The sequence below is a fragment of the Uloborus diversus genome, chromosome 2 (assembly GCF_026930045.1).
Source record: "Uloborus diversus isolate 005 chromosome 2, Udiv.v.3.1, whole genome shotgun sequence".
NCBI lineage: Eukaryota > Metazoa > Arthropoda > Arachnida > Araneae > Uloboridae > Uloborus > Uloborus diversus.
In genome coordinates, this window is record NC_072732.1 from 211044427 (window position 1) to 211068205 (window position 23779).

At 33.9% G+C, this 23779-nt stretch overlaps 1 protein-coding gene across 2 annotated transcripts in view; it reads left to right on the top strand.

The window, feature by feature from the left end:
• Positions 1–23466, top strand: part of LOC129216262 (uncharacterized) — a 71415-nt gene extending 47949 nt beyond the window's left edge. For both annotated transcript variants that reach the window (XM_054850463.1, XM_054850464.1), the window contains exons 2-3: positions 2874–3012; positions 23161–23466. In XM_054850463.1, the coding sequence (XP_054706438.1) occupies positions 2874–3012; positions 23161–23250 (229 nt within the window). In that variant the 3' untranslated portion in view covers positions 23251–23466. The remainder of the gene's footprint in view (positions 1–2873; positions 3013–23160) is intronic.
• The last annotated feature ends 313 nt before the right edge of the window (positions 23467–23779 follow it).

Below are 23779 nucleotides of genomic sequence, written 5' to 3' on the forward strand. Positions count from 1 at the left end.
ATAGTTCTCTGTTCTTTTCTCTCTCGATGTGTGAAGTTATCTTTGCGGAGAAAACTAGAATTTTGATTTTCTATCCAACCAAGGGTAATCAACAAATCATGCAATTCTCCACCCGGTATATGTCAATTTTCAGTAAATTAGCGTCTTGATTAAGATAGCTCAGTTAAATTCATCACAGTTTAGTATTTATTTATTTATTTATTTTTTTTTTGTTTTTTAGTTTTTGAGCAATAACACTATTGTTTATTTCAGCGTTTCTTAATTTCTTTGATCAGTGGAACCCTTTTAAATGCTCACTTTTTTCGTGGAATACTTAATTTTTTTTTGTCTATAGTTTGCAGTGGTGTAGCCAAGGTTCTGTTTGGGAGGGAGCCCAGGTTCTTATCACAAAGAGACTATCATATTAACTATTTGTCGTTAAATTGATGATTGAATATAGACTTAATTATATATCATGGTAATTATTAATAACTGCTAATTATTATTTATTTATTATTATAAAACACCAAAACATTCCTATATGCATGGGCGGCTGGTGCCCCCAAAAAAGTAGGAGGGGGTGGGTCAAAGGAGGGGGGGCAGGTTTGGTTGGAGGCACACACACCCTTAAAGCCAAATTTTTTCTTCAAAAATTGGGCAGTTGAATTTTTACGTAATTTTAAATGAATTGACCTTCTTTCAAAAATTTGAGAAACGGACTCAAAAAGCAGGTTTAGATGGCCGCAGAAGATTCCCTCCTACAAAGTCAAAGTCAAAGTCAATTTTTACGAAACAATAACATGAAAAAAGCATAAAACAAGCACTTATTAAGTCCGTTCTTTCTCTAAACACGTGAATAGTTCATCACCATCATTTTTCATTCGACCCTTATTATTATTAGTTTTGTACTTAGAAAAGTGGAGAGGCAAAATCCCTTTACAATAGAAATTGAGAGGACAATTTGTCCCCCTCGCATGAGCCGCCTACACCTATTTGTGATTCTGAGTGTTTTTAAAAGGGATAAATAACCTCAGAATTTATGCATCAGTTTTATGATTAAAATATTGTCTTAAGAAAAGAAATACTGATATGCTTTACCTGCAACAGTGTTAATATTTCATTAAAATTTACAAAGAAAAAGTTTTTAAGACTTTAAAACTAAAAGGTCTTATTTAACAAAATGTCTTATTTCACAACAATTTTTAAAGTAATTTATAAATCAGAGACTTCGATGTCACTGTATGTTATATTGACTTAAATTGGTTCTCACTCGTTAAGTGTTGAAATTGGGCTTTCAACTGCTGTCATAGATACTGGGAGAGTGGCTAGTATTAATTGATAGAATATTTGAAATTTACGTCAAAAATCGTAATTTTAGGCAATGATGCAGGAAAGGGAATTTGGGGTATTTGATTTAGTGTATGATAAGTTTTTCAACATTGAAGTCACTTTTAAACTATCGTTGGGGATACTAGGGGGTCAGTAGCTTCTTTCGGAAATTTTTCGAAATTGAAGTGTTTAAAACTGAGAAAGAGGTGCTTAATGACTGATCTTGGAAAAATTTCGAAGTTGAATCTGAAAGGCACAATTTTAGGCGACAAATAAAATTATTAATATAGTGGCTAACCCTGACTGGTAATAAAGCTCAGATTAGTATTCGAAAAGTAAATAATTTTTTTATTTTGGGAAAGCGTTTTTTTTTTCGATTTTTTAAGTGAAAAATTTGAAATATGTGGGATAAAAAATGCAAGTCTCTCATGGAACCCACGAGAAAGCTTCGTTGAACCCTAAGGTTCCGCGGAACACAATTTAAGAAACGCTGGTCTATTTATCATAAGAAGAAAAATAAATCGGTAGGTGTAGCTCAACTTCTAGAAAGGATCGATGGGCTCATTAAAAGTGGGAACCCCCCACTCTGTTAACCAAACAAAAGTTTGAGAATAAGTCAAGGGGGGGGGGCATGTTGTGAAATGAAATGCTATTCCGAAAACTATGTAAAGAACCCAACATGTGTATTTTAATATTTAAAATTTATTTTCCTTCTAACCAGGATGCTGACGACAGTGGTGATAATTTGAATAAATAAATATTAATTGAATAAATTTGATTAATTGAATAAAATTGATAATTTGAATAAATTTGAAATATGTGGGATGAAAAATGCAAGTCTCTCATGGAACCCCTGAGAAAGCTTCGTGGAACCCTAAGGTTCCGCGGAACACAATTTAAGAAACACTGGTCTATTTATCATAAGAAGAAAAATAAATCTGTAGGTGTAGCTCAATTTCTAGAAAGGATCGATGGGCTCATTAAAAGTGGGAACCCCCGACTCTGTTGACCAAACAAAAGTTTGAGAATAAGTCAAGGGGGGGGGGGGCATGTTGTGAAATGAAATGCTATTCCGAAAACTATGTAAAGAACCCAACATGTGTATTTTAATATTTAAAGTTTATGTTCCTTCTAACCAGGGTGCTGACGACAGTGGTGAAAATTTGAATAAATAAATATTAATTGAATAAATTTGATTAATTGAATAAAATTGATAATTTGAATAAATTTGAAATATGTGGGATGAAAAATGCTAGTCTCTCATGGAACCCCTGAGGAAGCTTCGTGGAGCCCTGGGGTTCCGCGGAACACAACTTAAGAAACGCTGGTCTATTTATCAAAAAAAGAAAAATAAATCGGTAGTTGTAGCTCAACTTCTAGAAAGGATCGATGGGCTCATAAAAAGGGGGAACCCCCCCCCCCCACTGTGTCAACCAAACAAAAGTTTGAGAATAAGTCAAGGTGGGGGGGGGGGGGCATGTTGCGTAATGAAATGTTATCCCGAAAACTGTGTAAAGAACCCAAAATGTATTTTAATATTTAAAATTTATTTTCCTTCTAACCAGGGTGCTGACGACAGTGGTGTTGAAGGGGATCTTCTGCTTTACGCAGTGTGCGAAGCCGGAGTCTAAAGAAGTGAAGCTGTTCCTAGAGAAAAAGAAGAAGGAATTAAGTGCGTCTAAAAGCAAACTCGTACAGTTGGAGGTATGTTTGTGCTTATCCGTACTTCTCTATACGTGGATCTATACGTGGATCTCTACGTAATAGAAAATTGACTTGAAAGTATTTCGATACCATGACTGGATAAACGGTTATGTGTCGGATATAGTGTGTCCATCACGTGTTGTCACCTGCCAATTATGTATGACATAAAAAAGTCGGTTAAAAAGTAGCATTAATTTAAAACTCGGTAGTTATTTTTGCGTAAATATATTCTCTTTATTCCAGGAATTTTAAAATTTAACCTTTATTTTTTCTGTACTTCAGTATCAGTAACCATTATACGTCTTAATATAAAGTATCAACTTTGTAAAAAAATTTTTGTAGTTAAAAATTAAAAATTTATGCACGCTATGGGTGTAATGCAGAAAGTCAAACATTTAACTCGCACAAATGAGCATTTTTTTCTTCGAAATGCAACACTTTGTATTAAGTTACATAACGGTCACTTATACTGAAATGTAGAAAAATTAAAAACCCAATTTTAAAATTTCTAAATTAAATTGCAAACATGAACCAAAAAGAAAAAAGGAAAATCAACAAGCGATTTAGTAACATATAAATATACTGCAAAATTAAAAAAAAAAAAAAAAAAAAAAAAAAAGCAACTGTAAAATAGATAGTAGCTTATACCTTCTAGCTTTTCCAAAAGTTTTTTCTTTATTTTGTAGAAAAGAAGCTCCTAACGTTATTTTGTTAAAATGCAGGGCACGAAAGCATTTATCTTTTTCTTGGAGGTGAAAAATAGCTCTAAAGATGATCACAACCTTAAACCATTATTCAACATTATTTTGTTTCCTCTTCCTTTACACTGGTCTAAACTTATCGCGAAAAAACAATAACTCGACCCAAAACTTGAAAAGGCCATTCATTTTCATCATCTACGTAACTAGGGGTAAACTATAAATCTTAAATTAATAAGACACTGCTCCGAAACTTCCGGAGTAACAGGAAGGAAGGAGGAAAAAGAAGGCGGTGATTTTGTTAATATTGGTTCGGCAACCACCCTCTGTGACGCCTACGGGTGAGATTTTAGAAGAAAAAAATAAATAAATAAAAATAAGAGACACATGCTTCACATAAACATCCGCGCCATTATTGGTGAAGTCGTATATCATGGCTTTTTTCGTCTAAATGATTCCAAGGACGCTGAGTGAAATGGTGTTCCCATACCTTAAACAGAAAAACCTCAATAAAAAAAAGAAAAATTAATTTGAATTTTGACATCTTGAATTCAAATTATGTTTTTCGCAATCACGAGTGTGTGTATGTAGGCGTGTGTGTTTGTGTGTGTGTGGGGGGGGGGTATGTAAGTTGTGTGCAAGGGGTATGTGTATGTGTGTGTAGGCATGTGTGTTTGTGTCTGTGTGCTGGCATAAGTGTGTGGGTAGTTGTGCATATGAATGTGTGTGTGTGTGTGGGGCGGGGGGTATGTGTATGTGTGTAGGCATATGTGTTTGTGTCTGTGTGCAGGCATGAACGTGTGGGTAGTTGTGTGTATGTGTTTGTGTGTAAATGTGTACGTGTGTTTGTATGTGTGCGTGCGTGTGTGTGTGTGCGTGTAGTTGTGTATGTATGCGCGTGTGTGTAGGACATGGATGCAACCTGGAGACGGCTTTCGCTATAGGAGCAGCATCGTGAGGAGCCGGTCGACGGTGATGATGCGGAGGGTGGCGGTGGGAAAATAAAATGATAGGACATCAAAACAGTCAAGTGAGAACAATAAGCAATCTTGATTGCTCAAAAAAAAAAAAAAAGATATATTTTAGAGACTTTATACGAATATCGCTATTGAAGGATATATGGATGCCTCACTTGCCAAATTATCTCCATAGAACAAAAAGTCGATAAAAGTGATGAAGAAGATGGTGTTGTCCATAGGAGTGAATAGGCCCTCGTGTTACATTTTCTGCCATCACATGGTCAGAAATGTACTGAACCAAAATTTTAATATCAATTCACATGCTAAGCATTGATAAAGCGCTATTAAAGCAGAAATGAGGATTTTTTTTAAAGTGGAGTTAATCGATTTGGCGACAAATCCATCGCGATCCAGGCGACTGAACATCCTTATATCGTTATATCGAGAGAAGATATACTTTGCTAAATGAATTGATTATTTCAGAAAGGGAGTAAATCCGATGGATATCCGTAGGAGTTGCGCCCTTTCTGAAATAATCGATTAAAATGACAATTGAGACTGAGAGAAGCAAAGTGATAAAAGTAGATTTTTTAAGCATTTCCTGCTTTTTTCGGTTAAAATCACGGGCTGATCCATTGTTGCGTTTTTTTCGTGCCCTTGATATTTGCGAGCTAGAGCGTACAAAGTTCAACTTAAACCAGTGTTGGCAAGTTCTTGACAGTCTGTGGCAAGCGATGAGAGTTTCTCCTACAATTTGTACAAGTTATCTCCTAATTTTTAATATTTGCACTTACGTCTCTTTGCTCCTGCATAGCTGATTTGGTGTGTGCCTGGCACAAATTACAATTCCTAAAATAATTTTCCAACCATAACAGTTAAATAAGCAAATAGCAGCATCTACCGGAGCAACTATTACCATCTCTTGCCTCAAAAGAGATGAGAGTTTCTCCTACAATTTGGTCTAGTTATCTACTTAATTTTTAACTTTTGCACTCCTGTCTCTTTGCTTCTGTATACTTCAATGTATGGCTGATTTGGTGTGTGGCTGGCACAAAAAAATTACAATTCTTATAGTAATGATCCAACCATAACAATTAAAATAGCAGATAGCAGAACCTACCAGTCCAATTATTACCATTTCTTGCCTCAAAAGAAATGAGTGTTTCTCCTACAATTTGTACTAGTACGCTCCGTATTTTTTCATTTTTGCACTTATGCCTCTTTACTTTTGGATACAATGTATGGCTGATTTAGTGTGTGCCTGGTACAAATTATAACTTTTAAAATGATGATCCAACCATAACAGATGGAAAACGTTAAACATCCTTGATTGAATTGAAGGAGTTCAATATTCTAGACTTGTCATCAGGGAGAATTTAATGGACAAGAAGAGATATCTCAGACTCAGATAACTTTCTCTCTTCTTCCGAACGACAGATAATTAAGTAAATCATTGTTCCTAAGTTAAGTTGAAGCATTCAGAATCTTTTTCTTTACGATATTATTCGAAGTTTCAATTCATTCCCTTTTAAGTTAAATACAAGAAAAAGTTATTATTAGATTTTAAAACTTTGCGTTAAAAATTTGCAAAAATTATTAAATCGTACAGCATGTATTTTTTTACACTGTGTTTGACGATATGTATAAAAGTATAAATCGCAAGTATTTATCTGTAGTTTTAGAGATTACAAGTTCCTTAATATTATTTTCTTCTAATCACTTTTTGATACCCGCTAGACACACTTAATGATACCCAAGAAATAAATAAATACTAAAATATTCTGACTAGGTATTCATGTAACACGAAAAATACCTAGCATAGCACTTATAAAAGTAAGGACACTTTTGAAGCGATTTATTGCACATTTGTTACTTTAAATGTAATAAAACTTTAAAAAGTCAAAAATTGGTAAAAAATTAAAATTACAATGATGAAATTGTTACCACTTCTTCTACGAGATGGCGCTGCGCTTCAACTCGAGCTTTACCACTCAGATTTATTCGCTGTCTATGGGGTTCCACTTTTGCAATTGCCCATAACAGTTAGTCACGAGACTGCTATTGATGTTTGACAAGCTACGGTCTATAATCTGCGGAGCGTAATTTATTGTGTTAGGCTCAGGACTTCTTAGGCTTCCAATTATCCTCCATAAAAACTGCCATTTTCTGCTGTTTCTACAAATATAATCGCAGATAAACTCCAGGAATGATGGCCACCATCTGTTATTGGGCTGTAAATTTGTGGTGGAGAATTGTCCTTTTTAAAGTAACATGTGTTGTTTTTCACTTCACTTCTTGTTGTTTCGGAAAAATAATTCCATTAATTGATTTTCTGGCTAAGCACGTTGGAATGTTTAGGAAATGTGATATGAAAACAAAAAAAATGATATTCTCTAAACATTAAAAAAAAAAAAAAAGATGCAACAGCCAATCATAACTATTTTCAATGAATTAGTATTCCAATTTTTAAAACATACGTTGTTTACTTTTCTGTTAGAAGAGAATGACAAAAGTTATTAGTGTGGTGTTTGAGGATTTTTTCTGTAATTTTTGAAATTTTACTTCTTGTTGAATGGGCCATAATCCTTGACTGGATCTTCTGCGTTAGAAAATAATTCATGATGGTTTAGAAATTTATACAGAGTCTCTTCAGGCAAAGCTGCCTTCTTAGAGGACTTTTGAGAGTAGTTGCCCTCCGTATTAACAATGGAAAACTTAACTACCATAAGGCAACTCGTACTCGATGAGTATCTCTTGTCAGATACCTTTACCATCATAACATGAAAAAAGGTTTCTTCTTACTCCGAAACGCATCTATACAACTTTTTTTTTTTGTTGAAAATTTAGTGCCATTTTATCGTTGTTGACTATATTTTTCCGCACAAAGGTATTTATTTCTTAACTCGATGAGGAGTTAGGACAATCAGGGTGATTCTCGTATCAGTCGAATTTCTTTCAATATCGTTTTTGACCAGTCACGTGAATCACAAGTGAATCACAAGTCATCGAATTCACAAGTCAGATGTCTAATTCGTCACGTGAAATAGTTGAAAACGAACGAAATACCTAACGCATAGCCAAGACACAAACATATTTTTTGTCTTTAATTTTTACTACTTGTATGTGCTTGTGCTAAACATAGGCAGGCAGCGGGAGGGGGAAGGGGGGGGGGGTCAAGAGGAGAGACTACCACTGACTTTCAAAATCAAAGAGGCCTTGCCCCTAAACTTTTCAAATTTAAATTGTCGCTCGATCAAAAAATGCTAGCATTGATGAATTCACGTGATTAAACAAGGAAGAGTTGACTCAATAAGTGTGTGTTTGTATGCTTTATGTTTTTTCGCGTTGCTATTTTCATAAATATAAAAATTTGAATTGGAAGAAAGGAGTCTGCTTTGTTCACCTGTACCGATTTTTAAGATCATTTAATCAATAATGACGTTAAAATCCATTAATATTGTCTAATTTTCAAAAGAAAAAAAAAAAAAAAACTTTTAGGTCACCTCCCACTCTAACTCCGCCACCCCTTCTGCCCCCCCGTCTCCTCCCACCCACATTTTATGGTGCACCAGTCGTGTATGGTGATTAAGGAGCCATTCATTAATTACGTAAGTGTCTCGAGAGGGGTTGGAAAAAACTCTACATAACCTTACTGGTGGAGGGGGGGGGGATTCCAAATCCATTCTTAAGTAATATTTTTCAAGTCGATATTTTACATTCGTAATCGCTTGGTCAAATGATTTGCCAGGGATCATATTTCGTTTGCGCCAGGACGATTTAAAAAAAAAAAAAAAGGGTGAGTTGCTTTTTATTTGTTTTTCAAAGACTGAATGGTGTAAAATAAAATAAAATATCGCACTATGTATGGCCTGTTTTATTTTTAATCAGTATCGCATCATCTACAAAAAAATGTCGAAAAAACATTTAGTCTAGATTTCCAACATTTTAGTAAATATTTCTTGATACAATAAGGTTTAATTTAATAATAGTGAATTTAATAACGATACCAGTGATACAAGATTCATGGATTCGTTATTTTATTATTTTAGAAAATGAAATGGAATCTTACGTGAAAAATGTTATGTACCCTTACATGGGGGGAGGGGTGTCAAAAATTGCCAAAATCATCCTTACGTAATTAATAAATGGTCCCTAATGGCTTTCTTCAAAAAGCAATACGTGTTCTTAAATAATTTTCAACTTACTTATAAATGGTATACGGAAGGGATATTATAGTGCTATTTTAATTACCATATGTCTTAAAGTTATTTGTGAATAATCACTTCTGCGTCAACTAGAGTGGAGAAATATTTTTACATAGCATACACTTAATTTTATTTGACTCAGAGGACAGCGAACTTAGCATCTTGCCTCTGTCACCAACACAGAAAGGATTTCAATCACAAAGAAAGAGAAGTGCATTCCTGGCGAAGGCGGGAGTCGAACCCGCCACCTCCATGCTGCGAGTAGGCAGCTTCCGGAGCAGGTGCTTTTCCTCTCTCTCAGTCGTTTCAGGATCCTTGGTGCCATTCATGATTTCAGCATTTCGCTGTCTTTTACCGCTTTAGTTTTATGTTTACACCATAGTTTTTTCTTTGCAGTTGGTTCAGAAAGGGTTGCTACTTATAGTCTCACAGTACGTCTCCGTTAGTATTGACTTAAAAAAAAAAAAAAAAAAAAACCTCCGCTTTGTCTTAGTTTATTACGAACAGACTAATAACTGTTTTCAATAAATGTGTATAAATCTTTCACCATTTTATTGCGACTTTTAGAAATTGCTTTTTAAATGCTCTTAAAATATAGATCGAAGTAAAAATAATTAAATTGCTTGGGATGCAAAGAAATAGCACAAGTAAAAAATACACACACAAATATAAGTAACATGAAATAATCTCTTCAAAGGATATTATCGCAGGAAACCAAGTCTTCAAGTATGAAGTTCTAGAACAAAATTCCACAAATTTTGTCGCTAACATTTTTTGACTGTATGTTTGTAATTCAGTTTCAATTCAGTTCTGACCAAATTAGATCTCCAAAACAAAAAGACAAATTTAAGCCACATTATTTTGCCCTCTTTCAAAGCCACCGGGCATCGAGCGGTTACAATCTCGTCTGCCGTTAATGATGCCAAATATTTTTTAAGCATCCCATTTGAAAGCCATGTGGCGATTGCTTTCGGTTCGAAATAAAACTAATAACTACTTTACGCATCGGCCTGCGGCCATTTTGTTACCACATGTGACTTTACTGTTGTCGTCTGCCTCCAAATAAACAGACAGGAAAATCATTTAATGGCCCTCTGGCGGTCGGCCGACGAAGCAAAACCATTTAGAAGATGTTTGCCAATGTAGGTTCCTTTTGGTTGAGTTGAGTGGATGGAAGGCGGCTATTTATTCGTCAATGGCTGGGAAAAATACTCGGCTAACAACTTTCCTATTTTCTGAAATGAGGTAGAAATAGTTGTAAGGAAATGCGTAAGAATGGAATGAAAGTCTTTTTTTTTTTGTAATTGTTAGAAAATGTGTAAGAATGAACTGAATACTTTTTGTATATTTTTTGTAATTGTATGTCCTTCGTGACTATTGTGCGGTTGCAAACGAGCAGAAAAGTATTTTGTAAGACATGAAAACAGCATTATTAATTCCAAGGTTATTTTTTTAAAGTGATATTATTATTAATATAATTATTCACGTTTTTAATAACTGATTTAAAAGTGGAACATTTTGCCTTGTCAATACTCTCCGAAGGAATTTATTTCCGTTTTCATTCAAAAAAGAAATTAATTTTCTGTACAAACTGAAACAATTGTAAAGCGCATGAAAATAATTTTCAAAAAATCACATAAAAATAAAAAAATTGTAAATTAAAAAAAAAAAAAAAAAACTCTACGCTAAAATGTCCCAAGGTAAGAAGGCTTAAACTGATGCTGAGATAAGCAATTATTTTAGCATAAAGAGAAAACAATCATTAAAAAACACTTTTCGAGCAAATTTTCGAGTTGATGTAATTTTGAATCACACCTATTACTTTTTTGCAAATACCAACACGCTTGCAAGTAATCCTGCAATTCAATTTCTCCCCAAGATGATTAACTCCCGATAAAACAAATGAATTATTTTTGAAAGATTAAAGATAATGCATCAAGGAGTGTAGCAAGTTTTTTTTTTTATATTGTTTTGAAACGTTTTCTCTTCTGGAATTTCTATGATTTTTTGTTGATTCATCTTAGTTTCTATAAAGCTAGTTTTTATTTCAGATTTTTTTAAAATATTTTTTACTCACGTTGAATATCACAAAAATGAACAATAAATAACGGGAACATTTTAAAAGTTTAAACCATGTGATACACAAAGCTATCATAAAAAATAAACAATCTATGCATAAAAAGGGAGCGTGATTAAAATTTTACACGAAATATATTATTTAAAAAATTCATCAGAATAATAATAACCTTTTAACCTTTTTTTTGTCGAGAAGAAGGAAAATGAAAAACTTTCTATATATTTTGAATTAAATAGCTATAGTGATATCTTAAAATCGCAAATCATATGAGGCAGTGAGAAGCAAAGGAATGTAAGTGGCAAAATTAGAAATTTGGAGATAACCTGTACAAATAGTAGGGGAACCTCTCCTCTGTCTTGGGGCAAGATATAGTAAAGGAGCCCTGGTAGGTGCTGCTGTATAGCATGATTTAGAAAAAAAAATCAATGAAAGCCTACCTAGGATGTTATCTTTAAACGCGTTTTACTCGAAACTTGAAAATGTCCACTTACATCCCTTTGACTCTCACTGCCTCATATGTAAAATTTTTAATTAAAATATAATTTGAAAAATTTTTCAATTCAAAATCGTCGAATTTTGTATTTAAAGTTTATAATATCCTTAAAACATACAGAAACAATGGCGTACAAAAAGAGAAAAAAGGACCAATCTTAAAATCGCTAATCACGTGTAAAATCCTTAAGATATGGTTTGAAGAATTATTCAATTCAAAATGACCGAATTTTGCGTTCAAAGATTATAATATCCTTAAAACGTCCTCGCGATAATAACCAATTCACTGATCGAGTAACACCCTTGACGTCATCAGAAATGAAACTCGCGCCATAGTATGATAATTTAATAATATTTTCTTGCAGTGTTTGGTAGAAAGAGCTTTATTTTGACAAGGCTGAACTGGATCCTTTAACTTAACTGTTTTACCGGTAAGACTGTCATTTTAAGAGAGTGTAGAAACGAAAATTAATGACATAAAAAAGTTTTAGAGTACCATGTTTTTAAAAGGAAATAAAAAGTGCAAAATAATTTCTATTAGCTTCATGTAGATTTTAAAACTTTGTACAACTTCAAAACTTCTTGCTGATTGGAAAATTTGTGATTATGCTATTTTAATAGCTATCAAAATACTTGTACAGAAATGATGGCATACAAAGAGAGAAAAAAGAAAAGAAAGAAATCTACTCAGTCTGAAAGAAATTATCAAAGAAAGGGAAAAGAAACACGTCATTTTATGCGAGACTAGCTGCGTTGCCCGGCTTTGCCCGGTCCACCTTGAAAATACAAATTGTGTCAAGTGACATATATTCAACGATCATGCTTAAATAAATAAATAAATAAAATCATCATGCACAATTTCTCTTCCAAACAATGACGACAGATATTAAAAGATGTTTAAGAAATTAAATCGAGAAAGATGGATTTAAAAAGCGTAACCATGAAAACACAAAATAAAATAAGTTTAAGGAATTAAAATGCGAAAGAAAATGGTCAACAATTTGAATAGAAATGCGATTTTTTGAATTTGATGAAAAAGGCTTGTAACTTTTTTCCCTTTGGAGTTAGAAGCTTATTTTTCCGACCATAAGTCGAGATGGATCTGGAGTAAAAAATGTCGCTCTTTCCAACGGTGTCAAAATGAAAACTGTGGGACCATTTCTTCACTTTTTATTGAGAGATATATTGAAGAAAGTAGTGCCTAAATTTCAGCTAAGCCTAAAAAAATTCGAGCTAAAGACGCCAATAACTCCCGCCGTAATAAAGTTAGAGCATTGGAACAAATTGCTTAGAACGTGGGAAATTCTACCCTTTCTAACGATATTCAATATTAATATGTGCAAGCAATTCTCCCCCCCCCCATATTCGAGAATTTACGTGGAAATTTTGTCTAAATTGGAATAAAAGAAGGACTATTTATCGAGTTTTTTTTCGAACAGATCTGCAAACCTTCTCAGGACTTAAAGGAACAAACTGTAAAAATTTCAGTGAAATCGGCCGGGTAGTTCTCGAGTTTTGCGAGTTCAAACACACAGACACTTTTTGGAGACGGTTCAACAATTTAGCCATCGGCATCGGAATCGGCGGCCGATGCTAACTTGCAGGAAACATCGGCCCATCGGCCTTAAAAAATATCGAAAAGCCGATGCAATTGGCCGATGTTTTTAGAAACAAAAAGGACCTTTGTTGTTTTACTTTTTAATACAAAGTAAAGTGAGTTATTGTTTTCACATAAAATTGTTTACTTAAATTTCAGTATGAATTTTTATTTTAATCACCCCTGAAAGAGTTTTTAATACTGCATTCAGGTACCAAACAAGTTAATTATTGCGTTGTTTCTTGCGGTTGGATGTACGTAAGTATCTCTCATAAGTCATAACTCAAAAATGGTAAGCTGTAGAAGGCTAAATTTTCGCGTATGGGATGTGCATTAGGGTGTCCCGTCCATGTATGAGGAAAAACAAATTTTGAGCTACACTATCACAAGAGGTGTCAAAATTTGCGAAAATTTTCACAGATCACGAAAAAGGTAAAAAAAAAATGGAATTGCGTGTCATCTTGAGGGCTCTACCGCTCTTTGAAATTTTGCATATTTTACATTTTTGACAGACCTAAACGATATGATTTAAAAAATACAAAAATAAAGTTTAGAAAGCATTTTATTTAAGAAACTAATGAAACAAAGCACAAGAAAAAAAAATAAACAAACTACAGTTTATAAATAATGACAAAAGTTTAGAATTTAAACTTATTTTTGTGTCCAAAATTTGGCATTTCTGCGCGAGATTGCAACTTGATTCTAACGAAGCCATCTCTAGAAGTAGCGTTAGTAACACTTTGTGAAGCCTGTGTTATTAGTTTAACACATCTTTCCACAGATTGTGAGTGGCAAGGAAAGTCAACGATTTCCAAGCTATTATCTTTTGCCATAATTTGAAGGTTCTCGTTAGAAATATGTCGAAGAACCGGTGGTGCTGTAACCTGACACTCTTGCCAGACAATTATTTCCGTATAATCTTTAGCAGAGAAGTTAATTTTTGGTGTTTTAAATATTCTGCGTTTAGTGCTACTTTCAGCCTCTCTAGCTTTTTTTATTCTTCGTAATGCTAACTCCCGAATGTGCTCCCTATCATCAAACAACATACTGACCAGCAGGTTTTCTGGGTGCGCAAAAAAAGCATTTCTTTCGATAACAGAATACACAACAGATTTCAAGTTTTCGGGTAAAAATCGAGAGTACACAATCATTTGAAAAAGATGTTTGACTGCTTCCTTAAAAGATGACTTTTGCTTGATTAAGAACCAAATTGTAGCGTACACTTTAACCACGTAATTAACAAGTAATCGCAAATGTTCTGTTGGATTAAGAGTACCTACATAAAGTCTGAGTATACGATTAGCAGAAGTAAGCCATCTCGAGTGCGCCATTTTTCCAGGTTGGCGATTTGCCAGCTCAGGACTACAGAAACCAGTTGATACAGCTTGACAAATCTCATAAAAATATTTTTGATCCGTGCTTAGTTCATCAACCACATTTTTCGGCAAATTAGGCAAATTACCATCCACCGCGCAAAAAGACAATGTCATTTTATTTTCACAATCAGCTAACTGTTTTCCAATAGGTCCGGAATATTCTTTAGGACCCAAAGTGCAACCATCTAAGGTCAAGAATAAATGACGAAGGGGTAATTCGTTGGCATAAAGCATACACACACACCATTGCAATGGTCTTTCCAAATACTCCTCTAAATATTGAATCACGCCACCCTTCCAACCGGTGTTTATTGCAGTTCCGTCACATCCAACGCAAATCACGTCTTCTAAATTCAAGCATTGACCTTCTAATAGAGCTGTAATCGAAGTTACAATTGCCTTTGCAGTGCCACGACTTGGCGTTGTGTGTCCCAAATAAATTGATCCGGGTTCTGCTAAAATTGAGATGTGCTCTTCTAAAATTTCTTTGCGATGGTAACGAGCTCCTATTTTCTCATTTATCAGAGTCTTGTCTTTACGTCCATCAAAGTAAATGCTTTTTATAACAATACTTCCAATATCTTTGGAAGCTTCTTTCCGAGCTTTAGCTACAGCTCTGTGGATTTTGTTTTTATCAACAACTAGAGTTAAATCTTCTTTTGAAACCAAGCCGACATCAGCTAAAACTGCAGAAGCAACAGCAGCAGCAGATCGCGTCGACAAACGTTATCTATCACAGACCTTAGCAACTGTTGGCAAGATCAGTGTATTCCTATTTGTCGTTGAAGTTGATGGTGTCCCTGTAGAGGCCGTATTCGTCTCTGTTATGGGATACGTTTCTGGAGAAAATTCACGCATTGAATCGTCATCAAAATTTGCTGAGACAGAATCGTTATTTTCAGTAGAAGACTTTTTTGCTGCCCTTTTAAGTTTTCTCTGCTGTTGTTTCATTAATCTAGCTGTTTCTTTCTTATCGACACCTCTTATCACCATTTTCCTGTCATTTCTTTGATCCAACAAGAAACTTATCTCATTGATGGGAACTTTTTTAGGTTTTAAACACGAACAAGACTCAAATACAGGGCACTTACAAGCCGCAACGTCGAAGAGCTTCTCAGATGACTCTAAAAAGCAAATCAGTTTATTTTCAAAACTATCACTTCGTTTGCTTCTGGGGTATCGTTTCAAATTGACGTACTTTTCGAAATAGAATTTTAATAATTGAATTACTCGTTCCTTAGTTACGATTGGAATTGAAGCTTTTGTCCAAATACTGTTGATTTTTTCAGAAACAATTGTATATATATCTGAACTGGAAGGGTCCTTTCCATTATGCATACATTTCTGTTCGCTCCTGACAAATAAAATAAATTTTATGACGTCTTTTACAGTAGGTAGCTGCCGATCATCAAGTTCCTTGTAGGGTCCCAGTATAGCACAAGTAGTCTCACTACGTCTCGAACTCATTACTTAAAACTAACAGAATCGGCATATAACACTAACAATTGCAACTATACTTTTATAGCATTAAAATTACTTTGGCTACGAAGAAAACACCCGTGAGTCAAGCCAAGAAAGCCCTCGAAACAAGTAAAAGGAATTAGCAAGTTGAAACCAAACAAAGTCGAAGTCGTCAGTAACATATTGTTGCATGCAAATCGAGACGTGGCGCCAAGCTTCGTGGACGATTCTACTGCGGAAATCGGATGTTATTCCCATATAGGCATTTACAGTAGTAATCACCATATGTTTATTTTTTTTTCTGTTCGTGTTGATATTACGAATCACGATCTTTTTATTTCAGCTGTCGAGCTTTTATTTCACAGTAAATTTATAACTTTATTCACAGTACTTCTTTTTCAGTTGCCATAAAAATGACAATTTTTCAAAACTTTGACGATCGGTAGAGCCCTGAAGATATAGTTTTATTCTATTTTTTAAAATATTTTTGTAATTTACGATCGATTTCGCAAATTTTGAGAGGTCTTGCATTAAGAAAAACGGAAAAAAAATTTTTCGGGACACCCTAATGTGCATACGTTCCAGTTGTGCAATTCCCTTCTTGTTTTCAATCGGATGTTCTAAAAAGCCTATTTACTCATTTTTTGTGGCTATTAATTACTTATTTCAAGGCAAAACTAATACAACGCCTCAGACTGACGATCATTTGGTGATATATTGCCGAATTGGAGACTATGGAAACAAATATGAGATGGCGAAACCGGTTTTGTTTCATTTTGTTAGATTCTCGTTGAACCGACGGTAATTTTTAATTTTTCGATATTTGTAATATGAATCACAGTAATGCAGTCTTTTTTGTATCGCTTCTGCGGAGCTACAAGTTTGGGGTCCGTCGAAATACATTTTCGGGCCCTATTTCTCTATCATAGAAAATGTAAAACATTTATCTTATATCATTATCACATAAAATGTATAAGCATTTTTGTAACTCGGGCCCCTACGGTTATGGGGCCTCTCGTGCAATTGCAATATTTGCTATATTTTAAATCGCGCCTACGCGTCAAAACAAACTCGGGTGCAAGTTTTAAAAGAGTTTTTCTGCTCAATGTTTATGATTACTTTGAACTCTATTTTTTACGACTATTTTTTGTATTTCCGAGAACACTTGCGTGCCCCTCCTCCCACCCCCTCAATTTCTGAAATTAAACTGTAGTTGTACTTTTGAGTTGTTTAAAAGTAACACCATTCATAAAATTAGAGTTTTTTTTTTTTCAAGCTTTATTTTTTGTTTAGGAAAAATTTAGAGAATTAATCTAACAAAATTGATTAAAGACGTTTTGAATAGTGACATAATTCGGAAATCAAAGGGACTTTTGAACTTTTTCTTCGTAAGTGCTGAATTAGATTCAGAAACTCTTCCGAGGCGTTGGTGGTAGCGGTTCTGTACTAAAAAAAATGAGGCCAAAAAGTTTAATGTTGTGAGTTACCCCAAAATCAAAGGGTGACCCTCCTAACCCACCCTCGTCGTGTCAAGCATTTCTTACATATTTAACGATTATTTATTTTGGTCATGAAATGTCATTTTGCGTATTTCTTATATTTGTTTCTCCTATATTTCGTAATGCGAAATCTTTTTTGCATCATGAATAGCGATCGATTTTTTTTTCTGTTATAAGTAACTATTTTTATGTATTTATATAAAATCAATGAATAAGTTATTTTCGTTTTCATCATATTTTTATAATATGTTATAGAAAAGTTTAAAGGATTTTCTATTATGCAATTTTTTAAATTTCAGAAAATTATTGTTAAATTGAAAAATTTAATTTGAACTTGTTCGTAGTGCTTCATAAAAGATTAAACAATCAAATTATTCAATACTAGCAAAAATATCCGGCGTTGCCTGGGTCAGTAATAATTATGAGAAAAAATCGTTACTTGCTTTTGTTTTCTGTTTTAAGTGAAAGAATTTAAAACACATCTTTTTGACGTGATTAAGAATCGAGTTTCTTCCTTACCCATAAAACTAAAATAGCAATAAGTATAAAGAACAAAATAGTATTGCTTTAGAAACGAAAGCACTATATTTAAGCATATACAAATTTCCAAAACATGAAATTAATCTTCTTATGTTTAAAAAGATTAATCTGTTGATCCTTTTTTTTTTTTAACATGTAGTCTAAAACCTTCTCTGTATGGCTAATGAAGTACGAAGTGATTAAAAAAAAGTAGCTGCGCTCGTAATCCCCTTATACTTGCGTTAGTTATTTTGGGAAATTTCAATCATTGTGGGCTCTTGGTGCGATTTCACCGAATTTGCGAAAGTTGTTTTGGGGTACCTTCGATGGTGCTCCCCCATTCTTTCCTTACTTTGTAAAACGATATGATATTAATTCTCGTTACAGAGATATCGTCGCCCGATGCTGAGATACTTTTGGTCACCATAAAATGGCGCTAAACAGTTTCATCCGAAATGTTTCCAAAATAAGTAGTAAAATTTGGTGATTGTTTGAAATTGTGCAAAAAAGAAAATTAATGGAAGTTTTTGTGCTGTTTATGAATTTGCCTAATTTAGTTGCTGGATTATTTAAGACAGTAAAAAAAGTCTTTTGATTGGCGATACTTTGTTTACATGGTGAAAGCTGAGAAACATTATGACGTAGTCTTCGGCTTCAAAAACAGCGACGTTGAAAAAACTTCCAAATGCATCAGCTACGGAAATCTTTCTGCAAAATTTTTGGCGATCTGCTGGTTGATTGGATAATGAGTAAGTGTTCAATCAGCATAAATAATAATAAAAACCATTAATTACATTAAAGTTCCGTTTAAGTGGAAAATGATCAGCCAAATCATGTATTATTTGCCAATTTTGTGCAAAAATCTTACTTCAAGATTTGACTTGAGAAAAGCCTTGAACAATCACGAAAAGCAAAGAAAGTCAACAATACAACAATTGTCGCTATCGACAGGGAGTTGAGATGATACACTAAATACTGTATTGTGTTGAGGAAAGCCTTCGAACATGGATCTAAAAAGCTCATAACTCGTTTTTTATTCTACTTAGAAATTTCGAACAGGTGCCATCTTCAGCAGAAAAATCAGAGCTTTCGATGGACATATAATGTAAATATGTGCAAGTATTTTTCATCCCAATATTAGAGAATTTATACAAAAATTGTGTTTTATTGCCCCCCTAAGGGGGTTTTGCCCCCCATAACGGGACGAAAACTACCCTATGTGTTATTCTGATGCATAAGCTATGTTATTGTGAAGTTTCATCAAAATCCGTTCAGTAGTTTTTGCGTGAAAGAGTAACAATCATCCATACATCCATACATCCATATAGACAAACTTTCGCATATATAATATTAGTAAGATTACGTGTGCAAACATCAGATCAAGTAGTATATGTATTCAGTTATTAACTTGGTGTAAATATTGAGTTTGTTTATTGTAGTTGCGTTTTAAGAACCTTGCTCTTTTCATGGCTATTTCTTTTTTCAGCAAAATTTATGTCACTCTAATAGCTTTTATGAAAAATGCAAACTTTTCTATTCATAAATTTTAAATAAATATAAAAATATTCCTAATATGATTTAATATTGAAATTTATCTGTTACCTTTTTTGTTTAATTTGATGACTAAAAAATGTCTACGTGCAATTTTTCCGCTTTAATTGCGTTATTTGTTGACGGTATTATAGTTTTATTCTTAATTTTCATTTTAATGATAAAACATAATTTAATGTTTTATAACTATGTTTAATGTACCTAAATCCATACATTTTGACAATATTACTGAAATCTTAGTTATATGTTCAATTTAAAAAAAATCAATTGGTTATTAAACAGTCTCTTTGTTTTTCTTCCTTTTTTTCTTTCTTTCTTTATTTTATTCTTTTCTTTTCTTTTTTGTTGTTCTTTGTCTTCCATCATACAGCAGTCAAAAAAGAAAAAACATAACTACACCCTATACAGATTGTACGTACTACGATCCAAAAGTTCGGGGGACAAGCTGTATAAAACCTTACCCAGAATAATTCACATAACCAAAGCACATCCACCTTCAAAAGGTCGCCATGAGGGACTATGATACTTCTTCCAGCGTTCATATAACTTTTGGAAACACTCATGGAAGCCATTTTTCGCTACCTTCTGTGATGAAGCTTTATCTTCTCCTGACGGAAGAAAGCGGCGTCCATGCAAATCTTTTCTGCAGGGAACAGGTAAAAGTCATACGGAGCTCAGTCCGACGAAACGTTATGTTATTTGTTTGTCAATCAGAGTATTGACAAACCAAACCGTGCATCCTCAGCATGAAAGTCGCCTTCTTCCTCACGATGAAGTTAAAGCCTTACAGGAAGTTGCGAAACAGGCTGCCAGTGCTTCTAAAAGCTATACAAATGTTGGCAGAAGTGCATAGTAGTTCAAAGTGACAATTTTGTAGATAGATGTGCTTCGGTAATGTGAACTATTCACGGTAAGGTTTTATACAGCTTGCCTCAAACTTTTAGATCATACTACGTACGTATGAGTTTTCAACTAACTATTTCATAATGTTTTTGAGTGACGCAAGTTTACGCGGATGAAGACATCACATCACAAGTGAGTTTGCGATAATTAACTAAGGATGAGTTCAAAATGGAAATTTCGGTCATCTATATGTTCTTAGGTACATATGCATGTACAGATGTGCCGAAAAAACTTGTAAAGTTTAAATTGGGTGATCGTAAAATATAAATTTAGGTCGAAATCTGATATATATATTTTGTGATTACAATTCCTTATTCGTCGAAAGAAAGTAAAATGAAATGAATCAATGATTCTTTAAACCTGACAATCTTATCAATTTATTTCTGTTAGATTTTTTTTTTTTATTTGCCATCGGCTAACAACATCGGCCATCGGCAATCGGCCATTTGGAGGAAAACAATCGGCCATCGGCCATCTTTGAACAATCGGCCAACAATCGGCATCGGCCCATCGGCCAAAAAATGCCATCGGTCGAGCCCTAATAAGATGGACGAGTAAATTACGAGATTATCATGACGTGGAATGAGAGAGCGAATGAACATACCCAATTGGCGAGAAATTCATCATCCATTATTTGAAAATATACAGGCGAACCGAATGACCTTTTAATTTTCAACTACGAGCAAAGCCGTGCGGTTACCACTAGTTTATAAGAAGAACATTAAAACATGCAATAGACAGCATGCAAAGTTTTAGCATCATTTTCACCGATGGATATTAAATTTGTTTATAAATTTGCATCTTTTAAACGCATTTAGTCATTGGACATTTAAGAAAACTAAAAATTTATCTTCAGCAGATTAACCAGTGTACAGTTTAAAGTGGTTAATCTAATGTCTTTCTGCCATTTAAGAAATTGGTTACTTTGATTACAGTAACTATAAGCTAAAGTGAAGCAGAAAATTATCCTTAGTCGAGACTAGGTATTACCAGAGATTTAGAAGTTCGATTCTAAGATAAATTTTGCTTTCTAAAATTATTTTCTCCAGTTTAAGTTCAGTTCTTATCGCTGTGAAACTAGTTTTATAACTGTCTTACTTTTCTAGATGCGTACATTTTTTCGGGTTGTTTAGTTATCAGTACAAGAAGCGTATTGAAACCTTCCATATTTAATTAGTCAACAAATCTCATCGAGAAAAAGGTACACTAAATTCTCACACTCCCAATGTTGGTAGGGGGAATTAAATTCTTTACTCAAAAGATGTTACGGATCAGTGGAATAGATTTACAAAAAATGCAGAGGTCATTACTGTAGCGCTTAAGAGAAAAGATAAAATGTATATGTTTTCGAAGAGGAACTAATGCAAAATTAATGTAATTACGTTAAAAAGACCAGAATAATTTATATGGAAAGATAATGCAAGTTTCATTTTATATTCTAAACTTTCTTCTTGTTATCGGTTGTTAAGCGTTCCAATGTAGGGTGAACGGCTAGAAATTCGCTATTTAGTGAAAGATTTTACAAATTTTATTTTCTTTTCTTGATAAAACCACAGAAAAAATTCAAAATTTTTTTGCATGTCAAATATATGAGGATTAATATCAATTAAACATTTTTCTGTTTGATTTACTATAATTTAAATCACTAAATTTAAATACTAATTAAAAAGGAGATTTCGTTAGAAATGGAGCACTTTTTTCACACAGTAAAAATCGAAATCAATACTTTTGAAACCTGACCGTATCTATGTATGTTTGAATGTATGACAGTCTAAAGAACACTTCTGATTGGTTGCTGGGTGGATGACGTCTTCACATGTGACTTTGATGGCGGGTATGGACTTACAAGGTTGGAGACGTCAGCAAATGTCACCAAACGTAGCAAAATTTTCTATATCTTTCCAAATTTGGCGCCAAAATTAACGCCAGCTTGGTGATAGCTTTAATTTTTCGCCAGGGCCTTCAAAGGCTGTTGTGCCAAAGTTGTTGATGATGACATACTATTAAATACTAGCATTACAGGCGAGTACCATGTCAGATTTAGCATTGTGCCCCCTCCTTCCTTATAGTCTAAGATCCCACTAGGCTTGACCTACCCTCATCTAGTTTTCAGAAATTGTTACCATAGATGAAGAGTAAAAGTTGTAAATTAAACGCGAAGGTAAGAATTTCTACCTCTTTCACGTGAAAAGATCAGGGTTGCCAGGAGTTGAAAAGTGCCTAAAAATGAGCAATTTACCCTCATCGAGTTTCCAAAAATTGTCTTTATAAATGAAGAGTAAAAAAGGAAATTAAATGCTAGTAAGATTGCTTACCTTTTTCGGGTACCTAATTAGATTCATCAGGGTATAAAGGTTTTGCAATGAGGGAGATAATTTACCCTCATCGAGTTTCCAAAAATTGTTTTCATAAAGGAAGAGCAAAAGCTGTAAATAAAACGTTAAAGAAAGGTTGTTTACCTTTTTCCGGTACCTAAGCAGGGTTGCCAGAGGCTAAAATGTGTCCAAAAATGAGTAATTTACCCTCATCGAGTTTCTAAAAATTGTTGTCATAAATGAAGAGTAAAATCTGTAAAGAAAACGATAAAGTAAGGTTGCCTGCCTGTTGCGTGTGAACTAATCAGGGTTTCCAGGGCCTAAAAGATGCCCAAAAAAATAAGTAAGTCACCCTCATCGAGTTTCCACATAAGTTATATAAAAATGTAGGTAAAAATATTACAAAACCGGTGGTATAGGGTTGCACAAGCCAAAGTATTCAATCATATGGTTGCCGTTTTTCGAAGTTTCAATATTGAATCTTTTTCTTGTTTAGATCCCCATGGAAGATATCGAGCGTACCAGTACGCCTGTTCCTGCCGAGGAAAAGAAGAAACACTGGACTGAATGCCAGAGTGATGTCTGAAAGCACAAAAAGAGCAACCTCGTGGCCAAATTTGAAGCTAATCCAGAGACTATGTTTGTTTTTACTCTTAGTATTTGCATGTTACAATCAACATTTTAATTTTAGATATTTTTGTTATCTGTCATGTTTATAGAATGTGTGTAACTACACTGATAGCTGCCACTTGAATTTTATATGTTGTATAGTATGAAATAAAGGTTTATTTTACATGCTCTTTCTGGTTGTTTTGCTCTTCTTTTTGTAGAACTCGGTACAAAAATACTTTAGTAACCTCGAGATGGAATAATAAGATGTCAGTTTTTAGTAGTTCTACCGCAAGAAAACTTGTAATTACCATCTTTCACCAACTGGTTATCATTTAAAAAATGCAGACACGTTTTACTTTAGTTTTAAGACAGTGCTGTAATTGTTGAGGAGGGAGGGGGGGGGGACGTCGCTCCTGAAATTTTTTGTTTGTTACTGCAAAAAGAATGACAGTTTAATGTTAATTGGTTTCAAACCACTTTTAACGCTACAACTACATACCGGG